Source organism: Lissotriton helveticus, chromosome 2_1 (genome assembly GCF_964261635.1).
Source record: "Lissotriton helveticus chromosome 2_1, aLisHel1.1, whole genome shotgun sequence".
In the NCBI taxonomy this organism is placed as follows: domain Eukaryota; kingdom Metazoa; phylum Chordata; class Amphibia; order Caudata; family Salamandridae; genus Lissotriton; species Lissotriton helveticus.
The window spans coordinates 1688980771-1689002795 of record NC_136059.1 but is presented as its reverse complement, the minus strand read 5'-3'; the positions used below and the strand labels follow the sequence as shown (position 1 = coordinate 1689002795).

Genomic DNA, 22025 nt, shown 5'->3' with positions numbered 1-22025 from the left:
GATATCATAGATATGACATCTATCTGAGGGACAAAAGATTGGCAGGTTCAGGGAACTGAGGCTTTATTTAGGGTCTGTTTAATACCACAGCAGACGGTTTTCTTGAACAAAATTGTGCAACAGACAATATATCATGGTTTAGCCAAGATAAAAGAGTTGAACACCACCATTCTTACACAATTTAACAACTGGCAGCAGTTAACACTTTATGATGAAAACACTATTGACACTATGCTGCCTAAGAGTAGACATAATTCATTGGATCCTAATTGGAAGGGATGGTTAATATGGCCCTGGACACTGATAAAATGTCTGAATAGATTACAAGGTAACAGCACAGGATTCACAGCCCATATGCCTGACATTTGGTACGTGCAGAATGAACATTCGGGGATGGTAACAACTTACAGTGTTGGGAAATTGTGACTTGATTGACACTGTGCCATGGAAAACAGCACTGTTCCTTTTATCTGATGACATAGAATTATGAGACTTTCCATTGGGTCCTCGAAAACCACGTCAAAAAGGCTTCCTTTATGCTGTCTATAATGAGATATGGAAAACATCCCAACAAGAAGCTGCTGAAAGGCTGCATGAGATTGATAGGGTAGAAAACAATATGACTACCTTGAATAGGCTATATTACAATGCATGCATTTACAACACATACCACTACAATGTGGTCATTAGAACAACTGCGTTGTTACCCCACATACCATTACAACACAAGTCATTATGACTTGTTGTGGGGGTTGCTGGATTTTGGAATAGTATAATTTAACATTCCAACTCCAGTCTGTGCAACAGTAGGGAAGGTGTTAGATATGCAATCCAACACCTTCTGCCCCTACAGCAAGTCGTTGTAACGACTTACACTGTAATGCTATGCGATGTAACAATGCGGTCGTTGTAATGACCGGGTTTTAATGGCATGTGATGTATCAACATCGTTGTAGACGATGTTTACCGACTACCTTATCTTCTAGAATTTATTATTTTGGTAACATTGTCTCATCTACAATAGATGTTATGAAATAAGACTTGCCTGCGTTACAACATGGGCAGTCTCAGCTTAGGTCCATTCTATTTTGAGCTGGTCACTACAAGCACTATGTTCTGGTGACACATAAACATCACAAATCTGTTTCGACTTTGCTATCTTTCTGAACAACAGATAGCTATGGCATGGAAAGATGGTAAATTCACAATGTCACACATTAAAAAGCTAGAGAAATTACCTTTTACTGTTGCAGAAATGACATCCTCAGATTAGATAATTCATAGGTACATTACACTGCCAATCTCGACTTTTCACTTTCAGTACCGTGTACAACACCATCAAGTGGCCAGATATGAAGTGTTAGGTGAAGGTTACACATATGAAAAATGGGGGCTTCCTTTCACATTCGAGCGTAGGAATAAGGAGACTGAAGTATTTTCTCAGCGGCACTGACTGCGAGAATGCTTTAAGTGGTCCCTAGAACGCAAGGACATTTTGTTGCACAAGAAATACAAAGCATCTATGCCAAACGTGTCTTGCATCTTGAAAGGGTCTCCGGCGGCTGTGACACGTCTGACTTTCAGATTGCTCTCAAATGGGATTTTTTTTATTTTGAACAGTCAAGGTTGCTTTGGCATGAAACCATGGGTTGCCTATCTGGTGACCGTGTCTTTCATTGCTACATGTTCTCTAAAAGTTCTGGTTCTGCTTGCCTGTGTAGTTAGGGGGGATACGCTGTGGATTTCAATTAATCTTACCAACGTGCGCTTTGATGCCCCGAGCAAACTGAAAGCCATATTATTCCAAAAACATATAGCCTTACCTTCGGCCAAGGAGTCGTTTGATCTTCAGGTGACGCGTTCCTCTTCAGAGATACTGGTGCTTCTTTGTACTAACGTCCGGCAACATTTTGGGGAGCTGGTCCATCATATTTTTTATATAATTAGTATGATTGGAATTGTAGATTTCTTCAAGAGTATGGGCTGTGGGTTCCACACGGTGGTTGGATTTATTCCATTCTTCATCCACTCCCTCCTCTGAAGCATCAGTGGGGGTCTTCTGCTAGTCCTGATCCTAGTTGCATTGATATTGCTTTTATTATTTTTGCTCCGCTATGGATGTCACAGTTCGAGGTCAAATGGAGCTGGCACTGCCTCACATCCTGTTGTGACGTAAACGCATGGTGCATTTCTTTGGCATACCTTTGCTTCAAGAACTGGATGAGCAATGGTTCCTGTCTTTCTGGCCTTTGTGGCTTCATTGCGTACAGCCTGTGTTCGGCTTTCTCACGTATGAGTGTGCCCTGGACTTGTGCTTAGGGTCACAATTGGTTGAATGTTCGGACGTACACTTACTGGTAGACCAACTAAAGGCCCGTTTGTGCTGCTGTCCTTTGTGGATACCATTGCTTCTGGCCGTATTATAATTGGCCTGTGTTTAAATTCCATATTTGTTTTAAATTGTCTAATTTTAATGCTTTTATATTATAATATGTTTGCTTTCTTTATGCTTTGGGCCTCGAGTGCCCGATTCTAAAGCGATTTTTATCATATACACTATAAGCATGCTGACTTAGTGGGGGTCCATCCTTGCTGAAGCTTTCGCCTGGCAGCCGACTGACATCTCCACAAGGAGTGTTCATTACGTGACCAAGACAGGGTCCTACACTCTTACCCACCAGGTAAAAGGGTTAGATCAGCCAGAAGGGGGTTTCTTGGCAGAACATGCATTTACACAATAGACACGTATAGTAGGGTTTGCATCGTAGGAGTATGTTAGATTGTTACCTCATTGTTGTATGCCTGCATATATCTACTGAATTAACAAAATGGTGGAACTGTTAATTCTGTTCACTATTTTGACGCTCTCTATAACTTTCATCTGCTTCTGTCAATTGATCATTGAAACAAATATATTATATACAAGAATTACTTTGGTTCAATAAATAATGGAAAACATCCCTTTGTGCATTCTTTGGATATTTTCTGAGTACGAGTGAGTACCAGTGACTGTGCAAAAAGTTCTAGGTTTGTCACCACGATCCCTAAGGGGTTTGAGTTTTCATGTTCAGTGGTTGCCAGTACTTTTTGGTTCCTGCCAAGATTTAGTGGGGCTAACTGTTGACCTGTGAGCTAGGTGGTACAAGGGACAACATATCCTGTGGAGGTTCCTGGAATCAGTCTGGCACCATGCCCACATTGATGTCATCCACACATGCACAGTTTTTACTGATCAGTGGAAACTACACAACAAAGGCTTAATGCAAGAATTGAGACTGGGGCTAGAAGACAAGTTCATCCAAGTGGTGCAGCATCCTTGATGGCCACAAAATTCAGCTTTGTTCTTCTCACATCTTTTAGTGACCAGATTGAAGGCTACAGCAGGAGCTCAAAGTTAGTAAATAAGATGTTTATTCCTTCCTTCCTTGTCCAGCTGGAAAAAGGTGAATCCAAACAAGCATTGGCATTGCCAATAGGTCTCGCTTGTGGGACCTTATAAGTATTTAGTTTTGCAGCACAATATCCGATTATGCAACAAGGATATTGTGCTGCAAAACTAAATACTTATAAGGTCCCACAAGCGAGACCTATTGGCAGTGCCAATGCTTGTTTTTATTTAATGATATTTTATATAGCGCGAACATTGCCCGAAGGTGTCAGAACGCTTTACAAAAGAACCAGTTGCGTTATAAGGACTTTGGATTACATCAGTTACAATAAAAGATACAAACAGAAAAAATGTCAAATGTACAAGTTGTAAAGTCACTCAAGGAAGAGATGTAAACAAAAAACTGCAAATGTCCAAGTTGTAAAGTCACTTAAGAAAGAGATACAAACAGAATTTTTTGTGTGCAAGTGTACAAGTTGTAGAGTAACTCAAGGAAGAGATACAAACGGGTAAACTATAAAATCACATAGGAATGGTAGTAAGTATAAAGTACTACATATACTAGTGGGTAGAGTACCTGTAAATCCCGAATGTTTTTCTGACTGACGTGAGGGTGGCGCTAGAGAGCGATTGCGATTGCAAGACTGAGCAGTTTGGGCAGGGGGCTGATCTCTTTACCATACAGGCAAAATGTCCGTCCAGCTGAAGGGAGCCGCTATTTTTGTGACTGCGCGGCTGAGACTGTTATTGGAAGTAAATGAAGAGATGCAGGTGCTCTCCAGCGCCGGCCCGCTGGGAGGGTCTGATGGCCGCTGCTTGAAAAGAAAATGCACATGTTTCCCGAGTCCAGCAGCAGCTGCGAGACAACGATTTATGTCGCTCTCAGAACTCGGGCCTTTCAGAATGCTACATTTAATCACACGCACAGAAAGCAGAGCAAATGTTAAAGATGTTGCATATAAAAGGCAGGGGGCTGATCTCTTTACCATACCGGCATGCTGTTTATTTTTCCAAAGCTTGAGAAAACCTGTTCGATAAAAAGCTGAAGGAGGAGGGGGTGCGAGGGATGAGGGAACACGGCCTGGGGGAAGCTGGCTGGGGAGGGGGAGGAGAAATGCAAGGAAGGCTGTGTGCGGCGTAATTAGGGGAGGAGAAGCCGAGAAGCCGCAGAGCGCACGCTGGGCGAAGCCCTTTGATGTGCTGTGCGGCAAATGGAGGGAGGCTGATGCGCGTTCATGTTTGAACACGTGGTTCACGTGAACTTCATGAAAACCGCCAGCAAAAAGCTGGTGGTTTCACGAAGATTTTGGCCACTTGAATTCTCGCTCCGCTCGATGCGCATCGATAGGTCGCGAGACCTAAAAACGAACATAGTGTCAAAGTAAAACTTTTAGCAATGGGACCTGCAAGGTTTATTCGAAACTCACTGAATCACAGTAGGCCTGGAAATGAGTCTGGGTCTCAGACTAACATGAATATTGGTTGCCACTGCACAGTTTCCATTCATTTCATGTCATTTTGCTTAATAATTATTTCTTGCTTTTACTAACTTAGTCTCTTTGTATTGTGTTTTTAAATGTAATGTTGTTTGTTACTTCTTGTAACAGAGATCAACATTTAATGTACCGATTTGGATGGTCCAATATTTTTATCAAATGTATTGTTCTTGTTGTTTAATCAGATTTTAACCGAGTCCATGTTTGTTGTACATATATTAACCATTTTACACTATTTTTCAACATTTTTAAACATATAAACATATAAATAAATCAAACAAATTTCGTTGCGTGCACTGCATCCCTAAATGCAATGTAGTGCACGCAAAAAAAATTGTTTGATTTATTTATATGTTTACTTACCTGCAAACATCCATTATCCATACATTACTACTCCCACCCTGCCCCTCCCCTCCCCCTATCACTGCCCCGGCAGGTACTCCTCTACCGACCGCGGCTGATGTAATCCCAATTGGATTTGTTACATTTTGTAGAAAATGTAAAGTTACAATCAGGCAAAATGAGTGTCTTCAAAGAGTTCAAATGTAAGGTTATCAGGTCCAAAAACTATTTGGAAATGGGCATCCATAGCCACAGGGGCCTTTTTACAAACTACATTTTGTGGTATATTTAGCAGTATTGTCAAAGTGCAATAGTACTACTAAACATACTACAAAATGCTATTACCTACCATGAATGTGCAGAGATCTTAGCCCCAACAGTGGAAATCTCTGCACCCATTGGTACACATTTTAGTAGTAAATGTGGGAGGGAAAGATGAGTGTGGTGGGATAATGGGGAGTACCTATTGCCAAAGAGGAGGGGGTGTTGAGTGGAGTAAGGAGAGGTTAAGGGAGGGCTACTAAGGGGTTGCTGGAGGGTTTAAGGAGGGACATGACTCACTCACAGCTCAGAGCTGGAGTAAATCCAGTCAGGGCCGGACTGGAAACCCAAAGCAGCCCTGGTAGTTTTGTCGGACCAGCCCCCCAAGGGGAGGGGGAATGCAAGTGTGAAGCACTGTCGCTTTTTTTAATGGTGCGTCGATATTGCAGCACCACAGCAAAACCAGCCCCCAGTAACAAAACCAGCCCCCACCCTTCCAGCCTCCCAGCACGATGCCGCACGATGCCCACTATGGCCAGTCCGGCTCTGAGTTCAGAAACCCATATGGCCAACCACTGGTACAGTAACACCCACCCATAGAAACTAATCAAAATAGGGACTTCAATACAAGCCCACATTAAAAAATGTAAAACTAAATTAACTTATAATCACTTTTTTTAAAATATGAATTTAATTAACTGTTTTAAAAAATATATATGAATAAAACAGAATTATTCGTTAATATAAAATATGTTAACAACCATTTTTAAATGTAAACATTAATGCAACTTTAATTTAAAAAAAATTATTACATTAAATTAAATTAATTCTTTATATAATTTTGAATCATTTTTACAACATAATAAATATAAATCTAATTGTTTAGGTGCGATTTTATTATTGAAATATAACAAAAATTGCTGCAGCATTTTTTTTATTTTGCTGTAAAAAAATAGTTTACATATTCAACAATAAAATATTTAACTAATTGTTTTTAAGATTAACAAACTTCGAAACTTTATCTTATACTTACCATACGGAGATCTCCATCCCAGTGACAGAGCTCTCCGCCCGCATATGAAAAGTTAGAAGTATCAAGTTTACCCTTGTAAATTATGCTCTACCCCATAGATTCATAGTGTGTGGATATGTATGTCTAGAATTTTGAGTAACTTTACTGGCCTTCATTACCACCTATAACACTGTCTGTGATGCCATTTATAGAGTTCCGAATAAGCATTGGCAGTTTCTGAGTGCAGAACCAGGATTGGAGAATATTATGCCTACCACATCTAAGATAATATATGGCCCATTTCTACCATAAAAAATAAGATCAGAAGCAACTTTCTGAGGTTGGTAGAGTTGCATGGCAATTGGCGTCCTATATTTGTGGAGGGTTTTTGCATATGAAGAGTTATAGGTATTAACTCTATCCTTGCAAATTAGGCTCTATCCCCTGAATTCATGGTGTGGGGATATGTACGTCTAGACTTTCGAGTAACTTTATTGACATTCATTAGCAACTTTAAAACTGCCTGTAATAACTTCCGAATAAGCATTGACAGTTACTGAGTGCATTGACAGTTGCTGAGTGGAGAACCAGGATTGGAGGGTATTGCATCTACCACACCTAAAATTACATATGGCACGAGTGCTATCATTAAAAGTAGGATCAGAACCAACTTTTTCAGGCTGGAACAAGTAAAGTGGCAATTGGCTTCCTATATTTGCGGAAGGTTTATTTCATATACAGTACTTGGATTATGTGCACTTATGGAATGAAAAGAATGATGGAGCTCCAGCACAATCTGCATGGAGCATGTGCATTTTGCCAATTGCAAGTTAGCCTATGATGGGAGCACCACAAGAACTCTGAAGTACAGGATACAGGAACATGTTAGGGAAATAGAGAATGTGGATGCACGTTATCTCTTGGATCTTCATGTAAAACAAAAACATCCACAACAAGAGAATTCCACTTCTAATGGCATACCAATAATTGCTTGCAACCCTAGGGGTGGAGACAAGGGACTGAATTTCGGACAGGCTGAGGAAAGATGGATTTGTCATTTACGTAGTGTGGAAATGGGTCTTAATAAAAAAAGTAACTGCATTACTTTTTATAATCCTCTAATATTAATGCAAGTCCATTTGGCTTATTTATTTGAGAATAGTAACCCATATTGGCATAGTACTTTACAGTTAACTTTCAATCTTGGAAGTGCATTTATATTGTGCACGGTTTATTGGACATAAGAAGCTACTCTAACCATGAGATAGTCATAAAAAAGATATCAAGGATTAGTGATATAGTATTGGCTGCAATTAGTGGATATAGACTTAGAGAGAGGTAAACCTATAAATGTTGCATGTATTATTTTTGTTTCCATTATGTGATCTGGATGATAAAATCGTCCCTTAGGAGAACATACTATACAGTCACAAGAGTTTGGCAATTAGGCCATAAAGGATTAATGATAGGGTATTGATGACCGTGAGTGGGTACAGACTTAGAGAGCGGTACAGTTACAATTGTGGAATTTGTTTATTTTTGTTCCATGATATGATTTGGAAGATGAAACCTCCCATTTGGAGGATATACTATATGACCAATAGCTCCCTCAAAAACGATTTCCAAATGACGATCCGTATATCAATGTACCGCACAAGAATGAATATATCTAACAATAGAGTATCACTCATTTGGCTATAGTCTAACAGAGGGGCTGTGTAAAATGTCTCCACAAATAGGAGACGAGAAACAGGAGCCAGGAGGGGTGAAGGCTGGCACAGGGAGCCAGTGAAACCAGCTTCCTCAAAGTGTGCCCTTCTAGGGCCAGGAGACCTGCTGGGAATGATTGTGGTGGAATGAGCTTGTCAGCTGGAGTAAAACTAGCCCATGATCGTTCAAATCATCCCAAGGGGGCCCAAGATATGTTGTTAGAAGATAAGACCTTTGACCCCAAAACAAAGGAACGGAACACCTGGCTCTACCCTGCATTTTGAAGAAATACTCCCAGGTTGGGCCAGATTCATTAATTATTTTTTGGGTCAGGGAGGGAGTAGGCGTGGATTTGGCCCATTCCCTCTACTGATCATGATTACACCTACCCCCGCGCTTGTGCTACCTAACTCAGGCGAGAGATGAAGTCTTCCAAAACCCAATAGTAATGCTTTGAGCAGCCATGCTGATCTTAGCAAGGCTGCAAACCATGAGAAAGACCTAGGTCATGGAGCACACGCATGATCAGTGTTTGCCTATGACCAAAAATGTAACCAAGAATTCAGATATCACGGTTACTGGAGCCCTCGGCCAGGGATACGTGCCCATTAATGTGTGAGAAACTTTTCTGTCCCAACAGCCTGTTAGTTAGTCCTATATATACAAAATACATGGTCATGAAAGCAAAAGAAAATGAAGTGCTTTCAGGTGAATGTGTGTGAAAGAAGTTGGAGAGAAAGAGATGGAAGGAAGTAAGAGCAACAGAAGTAAAAAGAGATTGCAAAAGAGAAAAGAGACACTGTGTGAAATATTTAGATGGAAAAAGGTGTGGAGTAAAAGTGTCTTGTGGGATCTTCCCTTCACATCAGAGAAAACTGATGTGAAGGGAAGATCTGGAGTTTGAGATCCACTACCCATTCCACAGTCCTCAGTAATGCTTAATTTAGTTTCATTTTCAGAATTCAAATATTTTAATTTGCTGATTTGTTACAATACCACTGTTACACATTTATCTGATAATGATGACAAGCATTGGCAAACCTAATAGGTCAGGCTTGTTTAAAAGACATGTCCATTAATGTTTGGTGTGTCTAGATGCAAAAAACAAAACTCAGAGAGAAGGGCTCAAATGCTACTCAGGTGCTATGCTACATTAATCACAGGATTTTAGTTCGCATATTTTAAGCAACACCCTTGATAAGATAGACCACCCCTCTTGGAAAGGATTCATTGACATGCTTCTCTGGTCACGTCCCTATTAGGGACTCCACCACCTTTTTCATCCCACTTAAAGCCCTTATCTATTGCATACATGCCAACAGTCCAGAATCAAATGGGGGACTCATGATTTTTGAAGCCAAAAATTACTTTATTTGCTTAGTCACCCCCTAAAATTGCCTCTGCTTCAATATATATGAATGGGGCAATACATTCCCCCAATTTGTGTTTGAAACCTCCCACTTTATTGATTTAAACTGTTAGCATGTATGCAATTGCATTGTATTTCCTGTTTTATACATGCAGCACCTGTCACGCATGCTCCACCAGTGCAGGGCAGCCTTTTTTATGTCGAGCCTACGCTGCATGCATGCGCTGTATACAAGACATGCTCTAGTCACTCTGTGGGCTTAGGCCCAGCCTCCAGCTTTTGATTGGCATTAGTCCATGTCCTTTAAAAAACGTTGTTTCTAATTTGATAATGGTTCCTGCTTGTCCCACCTTTTTCTCAATTGTTTATTCCCAGGAGTATTGCAGGAGGACTTGTCTGCTTCCACTTGTGCCACAGTTGTCATGTCTTTGGAACTGTTTTTAAATTTAGAACACAAGCACTTCTTAGAAGCAGGATTCCATATAGCTGATTGAAAAACCCCTGCCATAAACTTGATCCTCCATACTCCCCGTCACTATTGCTTTGGTGCCGCGAGACTGCATCCGACAGAAGAAAAGGACTATTGCCTAAACATACAGCCCTGGAAAGAAAAGTGTAGTGGGAGAGCCTGTTTTGTTTTTGCTTGCTGGGAACCACTGCAGTAAGTGTATCTCTTTTCCTGACACAATGCTAACCAAATAGTATCAGTATTTTGTTTTATACTGTGAAGCCCATGGGTGGCAGAGAGCGCATTGAAGTGCTAAACTCCAAGCTCTGGTGAGCTACGGCACATGTGACCCTAGGGAGACCACCAGGAGCATTGTGGGTCACACCACAAACACACATTTGGGGTTTTATACGACACATCCGGATATGTTACATTATTGCGCATTTGAATAGATTTGCAATTTTTTTTACTCATCGGTTTGCTTCTGATTGGATTCTTCAGGATTCTTGGGGTTAGAAATGCACCAGTGTCGCTTCTAAAACAAACACAGACTTGATTGTAAGGAAATTATGACATTTCGGTAATGCTGAAGCACATTTATGGGGCGAATTACATGGATACAGAAGCAGGTAGGGCAAAGGACTTCAAAAGGAAACAAATAGCAGGTAAGTTCAGTTGTCGCCACACCTGTAATAATGCATTAAACAGAAAAGAGTGTGGCAACAACATCCTTTAGTAGACTGCATTAAGGGTGCAGTACCTTAGGTTGTTAATAAAGGTCCCTTTAGAACTCCAGAGGGACACCTAGTAACAGTTTGTGGTACTGCACTGTTTTCCTGCTTCTGGGATTTTCTGTTATTGCTTATGCTACTGCTGGGATTTTTTTTGCAATTACTTCTTCGTCAGGTTTTCGTGGTCTTTCAAAATCAGCCGCCGCAACATACCGTTTCTAAAAATAAAGCCTTTCCATTCTCCGTCCTGCTGCTGCGACCTCAGACCTCAGACCAGCAGACCTCACAAAGCTTCCTTTACTGTATCACCAGCACCTAATATTTTATATATCATCATCACTGACACACTGTGATTTTGGGCTTTGTTCTGACCCTCTCGCTCACTTACCCAACTACAGCTGTTAGAAGCAAGTGGAATTAGCAGATTCCGGAAGAATATCGAGGAGGGAGAGAGCAGAAGAGAGGGATGCATCCCGGTACGTCGGATCTATAGAGAAGTTTAGTAAGTATTGCTCTGTCCTGATCCTGTCCTATAGTCTTTGTCTCCTGAATTCCTAATCAGGAGACCTCCACCAGTCCTTTTGGCCAGAGGGTTGGGATGCCCGTTTCACCATTTGGTAATTATTATTCTGCCTTAAATGTGCATATCTTTTGCAAATGTGTGATTTATTATGCCTTGTCTCTTCATCTATCCACTCCTACTGCATTGAATTGTTAAATGAGTCTGTGATTTGAATCTATTTGATAAATGATTTTTTCTCTCCCATGAAAGTTGATGGAGTTTGCACTGTGAATCTGTACAAATGAGCGTTCACTTTTACTGAAATATTAAATAAAATTCATTGAATCTTACCCAGAGTCTGTGGTTATTTCATTAAGATTTGTAAGTTAGTGTGTTAGTTTTAATATCATCATAAACTAATCAAATAATGGTCCATTGGCCAAAGGAAGAGTGTTGATCTGTGAAGATTAGTTAGACATTGATTAATCAAGATCAAAGTGAATATAAAACTTGACCCCCAGCGGAACAGCCAGGAAAACTTGAATGTGTATATGGGTCCATTTGAATTTCTTGTTGATTGCGAAGTGTTAATCCCTGGCCTTCGGCTGGATCACCATCTCCCATGGTCTGTCTCTCCCAGTGTCTGCAGATTCTGTGGTCAATCGCTGTGTCTCTCTGTGTCTTAGTGTCTTTCAGTGTCTGATTCACTGGGTTTGCTTCTCCCAAGTGTCTGCAACTCCCAAGGTCTGTCTTTCCCAGTGTTTGCGGGTTCTGTGGTCCATCACTGTCACTATTTCTTAGCATATGTCTCCCAGTGTTTGTGATTCCCATGCGTCTGCCTCTCCAATGTGCATCACCTATGTGTCTGCATGTCCCAAGGTCTGGCTCTTGGTTCTGTGGCCCGTCTCTCTGTCTTGTAGTGTCTCCCAGTGTCAGTCATTTACATGTGCCTGCCTCTCCTATGTACCTGTATCTCCTTGTGTCTGCGAGGTCTGTGGTCCATCACTGTGTCTCTACTTACCACTCTAAAACACAAAATACCATTCCAGATAAGTCAACCCACATAATTTCACTAAACACCCTATACATACACTCCTTAAAACACGGGTAAAAGACATTGGGGCAGATGTATCAAAGGGTTTTACCCATTCTACGTCTATGGGAAAATGTGTTGGTACATAGTCATTTACAACGCTACTAACTCTAACTCAAGCAAATGCGAGGCCGATTGCATTGCAAATGTATATATATATATATATATATATATATATATATATATATATATATATATATATATATATATATGCTGACACCCAGCTGGTGTTTAGGCTCCCTCAGAAATATTGACTCTGGCTTCCTTTAGTGAAAATCCTGCTTCAAGTGCTGCCTCGCACTAAAGTGATGTATGGTGTGTATGGCTGTGTACAAACTTGTTAGAACTGGGTTCACTAGGACGGAAATCTTACTGACATCTGAATTTCTCCTCATGGTAAACGTTATCTGGCCCTCCGTAACAGGCCAAAGCCTCACCCCAACAAAGGTAATGTGGAATCCAGAATTCAAGATTCAATAGGACACCAGAAACACAATCGGCCAAGTTGCCTAAATCATTTTTCCATTAGAAGTACTAAAGAAAAGCGGACATTTTCTGACAAGGCATATTGGCTCTTATTGCTGTGGAGACACTTGGGAGACCCATCCCCCTCGAAGGACGAGCTCGCTCGCAGAGACCTTGAGCAGGAAAGGCGTACTTTTGAAAGCACATGTCTCCTCTCCTCTTGCCCTGCACCTGGCTGGAGGGTCACTCATCATTGGGTCGCTATTGTGATTTCACTGGCGGCGCCGGTCACCGGCGGCCTTGGAGCGGCGCCTCTTTCATTGGGCAGGGGTGTGTGACGCATCTCCGGAGTCGGCCGAGTAACTGTAGTCTGTCGCCCTCTGTCGCCCCTTCCCTTCCCGGTCGGCATTCTGAGGTGACGTCACCTCAGAATGAGTCAATTCTGCCCGCGCGGCCGTCCAGCTCAATTAGTACCGCGAAGCAACCACATGGGGAGAGAGGCTGAACCGCCCAACGGCGGTGACCTCACTATGGGGAGGGGGAAATAAGGCAGGCACGCGCTCGCCGTCTGTTTGGGGGGCGTGCACGAGGGCAGCATTCAGTAGGCGCAGGCCGCTGGGATAGGAGTTTTGAGTCGCGGCGTGACGTAGCATTGCGTAGCTGAAGCTGAACAGGGAAGAGGAGAGGAGGGTGGAGCCGGGCTCAGTGCCCAGCACGGCAATTGGTGAACGCAAAAGGGGGCGGGGCGTGCGCGCGCCGGCGGCCGGATTGGGCAGAGGAGCCGACGTGATCCTGGGGGGTACCGTGTCAGTTGGTGCGCGAGCCGGGAGGGATCTGTGTCAGCGGCTGAAGCAGGTGCTGCAGCGGGTCCGGCCCTCGGAGGGACAGGAGGCAGACCCATCGGCTCAGTCTGGACACAAAGCAGCATAGACCGGTATCCCTCCGTCGCCAGAAACCCTTTCAGCCCACCCTATACGCCATGCCGGTGCTGGAGCTGGCACTGCAGGGGCTCGCCCTCTTCGGACTGGTTCTCTTCTTCGTGTTGTGGCTCATGCACTTCTTGTCCATCATCTACACGTAAGTGACGCTTGAATGGGGGCGGGTGATGAGGTAGAAACGACCCTCGGGCCGTCATGTCTCTGAGACCGATTTACATGGAGGTGGCAGGGTATAAAGGTGTGTGTGCTGCTGGAGTTTGGGGCGAACCGGATCTACGTCAGATCCTCACGAGAGCGGCTCTCCTGGACCAACGACTTGGGGGCACTAACACTGCAGCACCAAACCCACCAGTGTCCGTCTGTGCAACGACAGCCAGCCACACCCCCGGGAAATGGCACTAGTCAGCTGATCGCCCCTCCCCTTAGCTGTAAAGGTGTGCCTGGCTAACACATTCCAGCCAGTCCCGCCAATGGCCTAAGTCCATCCGGTTCTGCTGTTTATGTGTGTCTGATACTTTGATTCAAACAGTTTCAATTGGAATAGGAAATGTAGGAGATTTCATAGAAAGACATACTGGATTAATTGCACTCACAGGACGTGGGAAATACCGAGATCATTGCACGTGGTGCTTTATTTGTCTTCGTTCTGTTGCTGCTGGCACCCCAGCGAGTCAGTGCTCATGGCCCTTGCATGCCCCCGACCAAGAATGCAGTTCATTTGTGACACATGTCTAGGAATGTCTCTTATTTTCGGGGCAAGCAACCCATAGATGGTTCTAATAACCGTTAAAGCTGTATCAAATCTCTCCCTCAAGCTCACTGTCCCCAGGCTGATGCTGCCGTTGGGTTTACTTTCCTCTGATGTGTTTGTGTCTGTCTGCAGATAATTGTCATGTCAGTTCAGCTGATCACAGCTCTAAACTATGCTTGTTTCCCCCAGATGTAGTATGCTTGCTTTGCACAGCCTGAATCCGCTTCTCAGTGGTGTTGTTACTTGAGAATAGTATAGCGTTATATTACCATTATTGTGATCTTGAAGCGCTGTCTGGCTAGGTACGTTCAAGTCCCGATTTCGATGATTCAGTCACAGGCTCTTATTTCAAGAATACAGCTGCAGTTAATATTACACATATATGTTTGACTATCTTACGGCTTGGTGTGTGTGATCAGAGATAGATACTTATTCTGCTATCGTCCATCTAAAAGACCGAGCAGTACCCCCCTCAGCAACGAAAAGCTGAAGATCTCAGCCAACCCTGCCAAGACCTGGAAGTTTTACACAGTTCATTACAGCTGATGCATCAACAGGGGTGGATTAATGGCCTTATGGTGATAGCCTGTGTGCGACCGGGAGAGGCTGTCTCCCCTCCCCCAACCCACTCCAAGAGCATGACTGTGCTGCTTGTCAAGCAGCTGCCTCTCCATTGACATGTCTAGTCCGGTGAACGCATGCTTTCCAGGTTAATTACTGCCCCGTTGTTTAAAAAGCAGACCTCTCATCTACGGAGGATCAATTTACTCATTCAATCTAGTCAATTTCTCTCAGGGCTGGTTTCTTTGTAATGGTAGTTACACGCCTTTTTTGGAAGTGGGTTTTACAAAGTTCTATAATTAGTCAACTTAATGAAGCACCTTGAGTCGTTCATAGATGTGCACACAAACGGTTACATATGTGATGATTTGCGAGAGTTAAACAAATAATTTGATGGCAGCATCAGCACCAAACACATCAAAACTGACATTTTACAGCCTTGGTGTTCACTTGGAGATCTTGTGTGTATATGCATCCTTATCGGCACAGCACTGTCTTTGATGTGGATCTGACCCAGGCTTTATTGAATGAAATTACTGCTTTCTTCGCACCGGAGTCTTGTTTCATGCATCCATTGTCAGTTCCATGGAATAAAAAATATTCACTCTCCAGTCAGCCCCTCCATCTGCTGTTTGCAAGGTCATTTTTCGAATGATGAAGGTTGCCACAGTGTTTGCCCTTTTGTGGGTTTAGGGTCTTTATTTAGCGCTATGCTATTGCTATTTTGAAGGGAGACTGTTCTTTATGGTGACATTTCAGAAGATGTTTGAAAAAGTATTTATTGTTAACCGGTATATCACGACCTTGGATTAAATGTTTTGTTCGAACCATTAATGCTACCAGAAAGAGTAGGAAGGAAAACACTTCCGAGTTATAATTTACAGCCTATGTGGATTTAAGAGTCTAATCTGGGTACCTGACAATAAATGTCCAAAAGTCTGCATGGCCGCCCAAGTCGCCCAGATGACCAGCACTGCAGTGTCCTTAGCAGACACTATGGTGTAGTATTCAGATTGACGTTGAATGCGGTGTTTATCTTAAGGGGCATGCAGTGGGCCTCGTTGAGAGGGAAAAGTAAAAGCATAAATGTCGTCTTTGATTTGTATAGTAGAATTTCATGTGCATCATCACTGTTTTTCGCTGCAGTAGGCATCTTGTCAAATCAGGCATGAAATTAGCATCGACGCTGTCGAATCCGCATAGGAATAGTGTGCTTTCTGGAGATGCGCGCTGAAAGATTTTGGAATCTTAGCAACAGCAGCCGCATGGTTTCGAGCCGCAGCGACAATAAGCACACGAGCTGTCTTCAACAAAAGCTGAATAGAAAGGAGCCGATTTTCTCGAATGGGAGAAACAGGCCATGTTTTATTTGAGGCTTTTGGACTTCATCCAAGAGGAATGAGGCATAAGGTTTTCTGAAAACGCTCTGAGTGGATGGAGTGAGAGGCCAGAGCAGTACAATCGAGCCTTGTCTTGATGCGCTTTACAGAGAATCAGCAAGCATGCTTTGAAAATTGCCAGGGCCACTAGTTTGATATCATTCGTCTGATGCAGCACTTTACCCATAACCATGAATTTGCCACACAATCCATCATCTGCTGCATATTCTACAGATTTTACCCCAAACATGTTTCTAGCTCAAACAGATCAAAAGTTATTAAAACATGGGGGGCACGTGTTCCTGCACAGCGGAAGACCCTTCACAAAAGTTGACTGTCATCTTTTAGTTGCTTATTGCTGTATTTGGGTATTAAATGGTGACTAATAAGATTACATATTTTCCCAGAACACATTACTGTATGAAAAATGACAAAATAATGTCAGCTACTCAGCTTGAAACCTTTTATTGACCTGGAGTTGGTATTAATAGGATTATCTGGCCAATAGTCAAAATGTGTGTGAGGCTTTCCTCGTTCCACCTGCAGGTGGTACCTTTTGCATTTGTTGAGATGCGCCAGTCCTAGTACCACTCATTACTGCTACTGTTGTGCTAGGACTAAGTCAAGGAAACAAACTTAAAAACTCTATTAAATTATGGAGCAAATATAGAAAATGGCCAAAGAGAGGTTTTATACCCTGGATTGCACACTCATTGAGGATGGTGATTGGACTTTCACGTCTACACTCTCATCACTGGTCATTTGCTTGAGGTCCAGTTGGAACGCGTAGCAGGGGTGATGTGTTTGTGTGCATTTATTCACCCACTCACTTTTCTTTCTTTGTTTTATCTGCATTGCTTTCTAAACACGCCTCTTAAGGAGATGTTTAGCCATTCACATGAAAGTGTATCACTTTTAAAGGTGGGCAAGGTTGGTTCCAAAAATGGCCTGTACAATTCATTATTCAGACGAAGCGTTTGTGCTATACAAACAGTCCAGTAAATCCATTTTATATTAGTAAAAGACTGAATGGCTTTGTACTCGTGATTCACACATCTTCAATTTTCCTTATCTTTCTTAATGTTTTTGGTGTCATTCATTCCCATTGTCTTGTATATAAGAATTTAAATGTTTTCTTTCCACAACAGAGATAAGTGTCTGTTGTATGCCTAATGTCCGTGTTGCTTTGGATTAAAGGGAAAAGTTATGTTTTTAAGATTATATTTTTCTCACCAAGCAGCATCTCGGCTAGGATTTAGCAACTTACCTGAAAAAGAGCCTAAATGTCACCCCTTTCTCAAAGGATAGTGCCCACTAACATCTTCTAAGGCAGGTGGAAGGAAATTCCTGTCTCAAAGGCTGCACAAAAGTCACCTTTGGGTGCTCGAGGACAGTGAGTGTCAACACACATGGTTGAGGCGAAATGGATTTGCTGGTCTGAGAACGATCCTATGAACATTTCTTTCAAAACATCTAACCCAAGCAACTGACAACTGTATGATCTATATACAGTTAGTAAAGGAGATACATGCTCTCTTATCTTCACACTAGTAAGATTAAAATCCATATGTTTTGCATACACTATAATATCTCAGTTGCATATGAACACGAACCCTGATGCATCAGGGTCATTAGCTACAGATTGTAAAGTAAAATGTGCTCTAATTAAAACCACTTCGTAGGTCGAAGAAGCAAGCGTGGGTCACAGCCTTGGCTGTAGCTTGACGAATGTTTGGGAATCAGAAAGCTGACCGAACAAGCTGCCTCTAACGAGTACTGTTATCATAAGCACTCCAAACGCTTATTTAAGACTGGCTCCTCCAACATTGACGCCTTCAACTTGAGCCTTTTGTGGTTCGTCTTCTATTCAGTCCATATCAAGCAAGCTTTGAGCTTGAAGGATTGGCTAGGATTACTTACTGGTAGTTTTATTTACTCCTAGTCCTAACACCCTCTCCCCTAACGTTTGTGATTGTCACCGCCTCCAGACAGGAAATACAGACCAGGAATGCTTGGTTTACCCAGCATCCATCTGCCAAATCAAGCATAGCAAAGACTGGGGAATGGGAGACATGATCTGTCGTATAGACTTGTACTAGGATGCCAGGACTAGGATTAGTGAAGGTTACTGGTAAGTAATCCTAGCAGTCACCTTCACATACTATGTCCTCGTCCCAGTCATTACTCTGGGGAATACCTTAGCGATATATGGTCTTAAAACAACACATCAAAAAGCACAAAGAAGAAATGGGTTGCAAAATACTTAATAATTGCTACCTATAATGCTTTAATGAGCCTCAGTAGTGGGACTTGTTTATAACAAAATTAAATTTAGAACCACACACCAAAGTTCTTTTAATCATAATCAATCCCCTGGAACCTGTAAAGCTGAAAAAAGTACAATGCAGTACAAAAAGAAGGGTCCCAGAACAAAGGGAAAGCACAATAGGAACGACTAATTATAAAAAATAACGGACAGAAGTATTCAACTTAGGAGTACATTGTTATTTAATCTCAAAGTACTAAGACACATGTTCAAGTACAACGCATTAGTTCATAAGTTCACAAATAGTGCCCAACGGGTAGTGGGGGGGGGGGGGGAGTTAAAGTGGTAGAAGGTAGTGCAAGTTAAGGAACGTGAAACAAGTCAAGCGTACTTATTCATAAACAATAAAACTCTTCAGAAATGGCTTCAAGCGAGAGCCAGACATAGGTACATCAAATGATCATGTAGTTCTGACAACCAAACTTCTAGAATCAGCAGTAAAAATTGTGCTAGGGATAGAAGTTGGCAAGAGAGACGGTTGTCTACGTTTCGACCCAGATGTGTGTAGGGTAAGTTGGTCCTTACAGGTGGGTCTTTATCAGGACGGGGAAGGGTGGTGGGCAAGCTTCCATGTGGGTGTGGTCACACGGAGATCAGGGCAGTGCATGCAGCCAGGTAGTCATAAGGGAACCATGTGTCGAGTGAAAAACAAGATCTCGTAAAGTAGAATAGTTCATGGGCAATGTTCTCGATTTATGAATGCAGAGCCTCCAGGGAGCGGTCGGCAATGGGGCTTGAATGCTGACAGCCTCGGTCTTGACAGATTGATTCCCTGTTTCAGAAGATCGCGGTATTGAATTATTGACTGAATTATTTTGCGCTCTCAGATTTTTTTTTCTTGGATCTTTAAATGCCTTTAATTGACGCCCATTGAGTTCTCAGTGTGGAAACGGAAGTGTTCTTATCAAAACCTTCCCAGAAAAATTTCAAAATCCTTGAAAGCTGACATTCTGTGATTGAAATTGGCTGTGTGCCACGCTGTAACTGAAAATTCTTCCAGTGTTTTAGAAAGCCTTCGGAGTTGATAGCTTTTGTGAATTCTGGCATGCTTTGCGCTAAATGTGCTTGGGTTCCCTTCCTTTCAGCCCCCATCTCTCAGCTTCCAAACCAATAGATGTAGATGGTTCGGAAACTAACAAACAGACCCCTTCAATGGAAAGAGTTGTTGAGGAAGAAACCTCAGAGATTACATGGCACTGGCCCTTAGGGGAAACCAGGACTTTCTCGGCCAGTAAATTGCACTACCACAGTCGCCACCTGTGGTAGATCCTTGGTCTTTTGCAACAGTCTTGGAATAAATGGAAAGTCTGGGAAAGTGTAGAAGAACTTATGAGGCCACTAGACCAATAGGGCACCCAGTCTGATTCTCCTTTTTCTTCAATTTCTCCACAATATCTCTGAACCAGTTTGTTGTTTTGCAAAGACATTTTAATACGGTCCCCAGACTCTTGCATATTGGTTATAAATCCTGGAGAAACAAACCTATTTCCTGGGATGCTATGTTGTGGCACAACCAGTCAACCTCCACATTTAAATCTTTTTGAGGGAAAATACCTGTCTCTCTGTGCATTGACAAATTACCCACGCACTTTGTCACTGGTATTTTTTTCCTTGTCATCCAGCCCGCCCCCACCCGGATATTTACATATAAAACTGTGACCATATTGTCTGACAGGATTATCATATGCTTCCCCATTATCAAATCTTTAAATCGCCTGAAGGCCTTCTCCACTGCTACTGGCTCTCTCCAGTTGGAGGACTAAAAACTATAGACCATTTGACCCTAATGTTGACTTGGTCTCAAATTCTTGAGGGCTACTCACAAAGGGGTAAGGATGCATGGTGTGGACAAAATGCCCATTAAACGTGTTGGCCAAAAGAGAACAAACTGTGGATGTTATCAGAATTAGAAAAGGACAAGTAACCAAAGGAGTGAATAAAACATGCAGTGAAATGGAACCAATGCTTTAAAAAAAAAAAAGGGCAGTGGACCACAATTTAGAGACTTCCCAGAAGTGATACAACAGGACATCAAACTATACAGGCTTTAAGAAAGATGGCACCACACCAGTTCAGAATTTGTTCTCATGGGAACTCCTGCTGGCGACCGGAATAATGGTGTGGTGGAGGGTGTCAAATGCAGCTGACACAACTCTTAATATCTGCACAGTGGTACCATTGCCGCCAGTTGCCATCCTTGGATAGTTGACTGTTAACTGCATGCCACTAAAACCAACTCTGAGCTCCTCCCCAGGTTGTACCCTGCTCAGTATGGGTGGCCATGTTAGTATAGTTAGTGCATTGACTAGTCATACAAGTAATGTTGGCACATAAGAGAATTTGGCGATTGGCTGAATACCAGCAGGCCATATGCGCTCAATGATGTTGACCTAGCCCACAACTTCTTCTTTTTTTTTTTTTTTTTTTTTTTTTTAAAGCAAAAAGGTATAATTCTAGGATTCAAAGAGGGTTTACTGATTTCCAGGAGCTGAGAACCAATAGAAAAAATATTTATACATTTTTTTAAATTCAAATCATTTTTTATTGAAAAAGAAAAAAAATGCAAAGGAATAGACACAAAATCAACAAGTACATGAAATGAGCTACATGCGATGTCACAAAGAAAAATAAACTAAGGCAGGATAATACAGTCTCATGGTATTACAGATAATAAATACATAATATCCACAAAAAGCAAACAAATAGGTCCCACACAAAAAAGGAGCAGGTCGATAAATATTTATACATTTTACCTCGTTTTTAAGGGATAGAAGGTGACAGAATGCTTACTGCCCTTCATCAGGTCATTCAGCAGTTATGATAAGGAGCGAGTCGGAAAGAGGAGTTTATCATCATGAGACTTGGCTATATCGCTGCTTGCCCCTCCATAAAATACCTAAGCGTACCGCCTTAAACTTGATTTTGAAGTGAACACTGATAACGAAGGCCTGTGGTGGGCACATTGTTAAACAAAATGCCCAAACAACGTGCAATGTTTACTCCTCCTCCTTCAGGCGCCTTACTGTCAGTGTCAGCCACAGCATCCTTAATGGCTTTGATGGCTAGTTTAAGGATCACAAATGAATGTTGCTGTATTCGTTTTCAAAGCCTTTCAAGAAATTCCAGTCCAGCCTAGTTTCGCTCACAAGCTTTGTTCGCAGGGCGCGCCCAGCTGGGATTACAGAGCATGAAACTCCCAGTGGAACTGGATCATTCACTGCTTGGAAGTTTGACAGGCGGATTTTTTTCCTGC

The 22025-nt window shown here is 42.3% G+C and overlaps 1 protein-coding gene across 1 annotated transcript in view; it reads left to right on the top strand.

Annotated features, from left to right (window-relative positions):
- The first annotated feature begins 13521 nt into the window (after positions 1 to 13521).
- UGCG (UDP-glucose ceramide glucosyltransferase) overlaps positions 13522 to 22025 on the top strand; it is a 100086-nt gene continuing 91582 nt past the window's right edge. Inside the window, exon 1 of the mRNA XM_078676647.1 lies at positions 13522 to 13894. Coding sequence (XP_078532773.1) covers positions 13797 to 13894 — 98 coding nt within the window. The 5' untranslated portion in view covers positions 13522 to 13796. The remainder of the gene's footprint in view (positions 13895 to 22025) is intronic.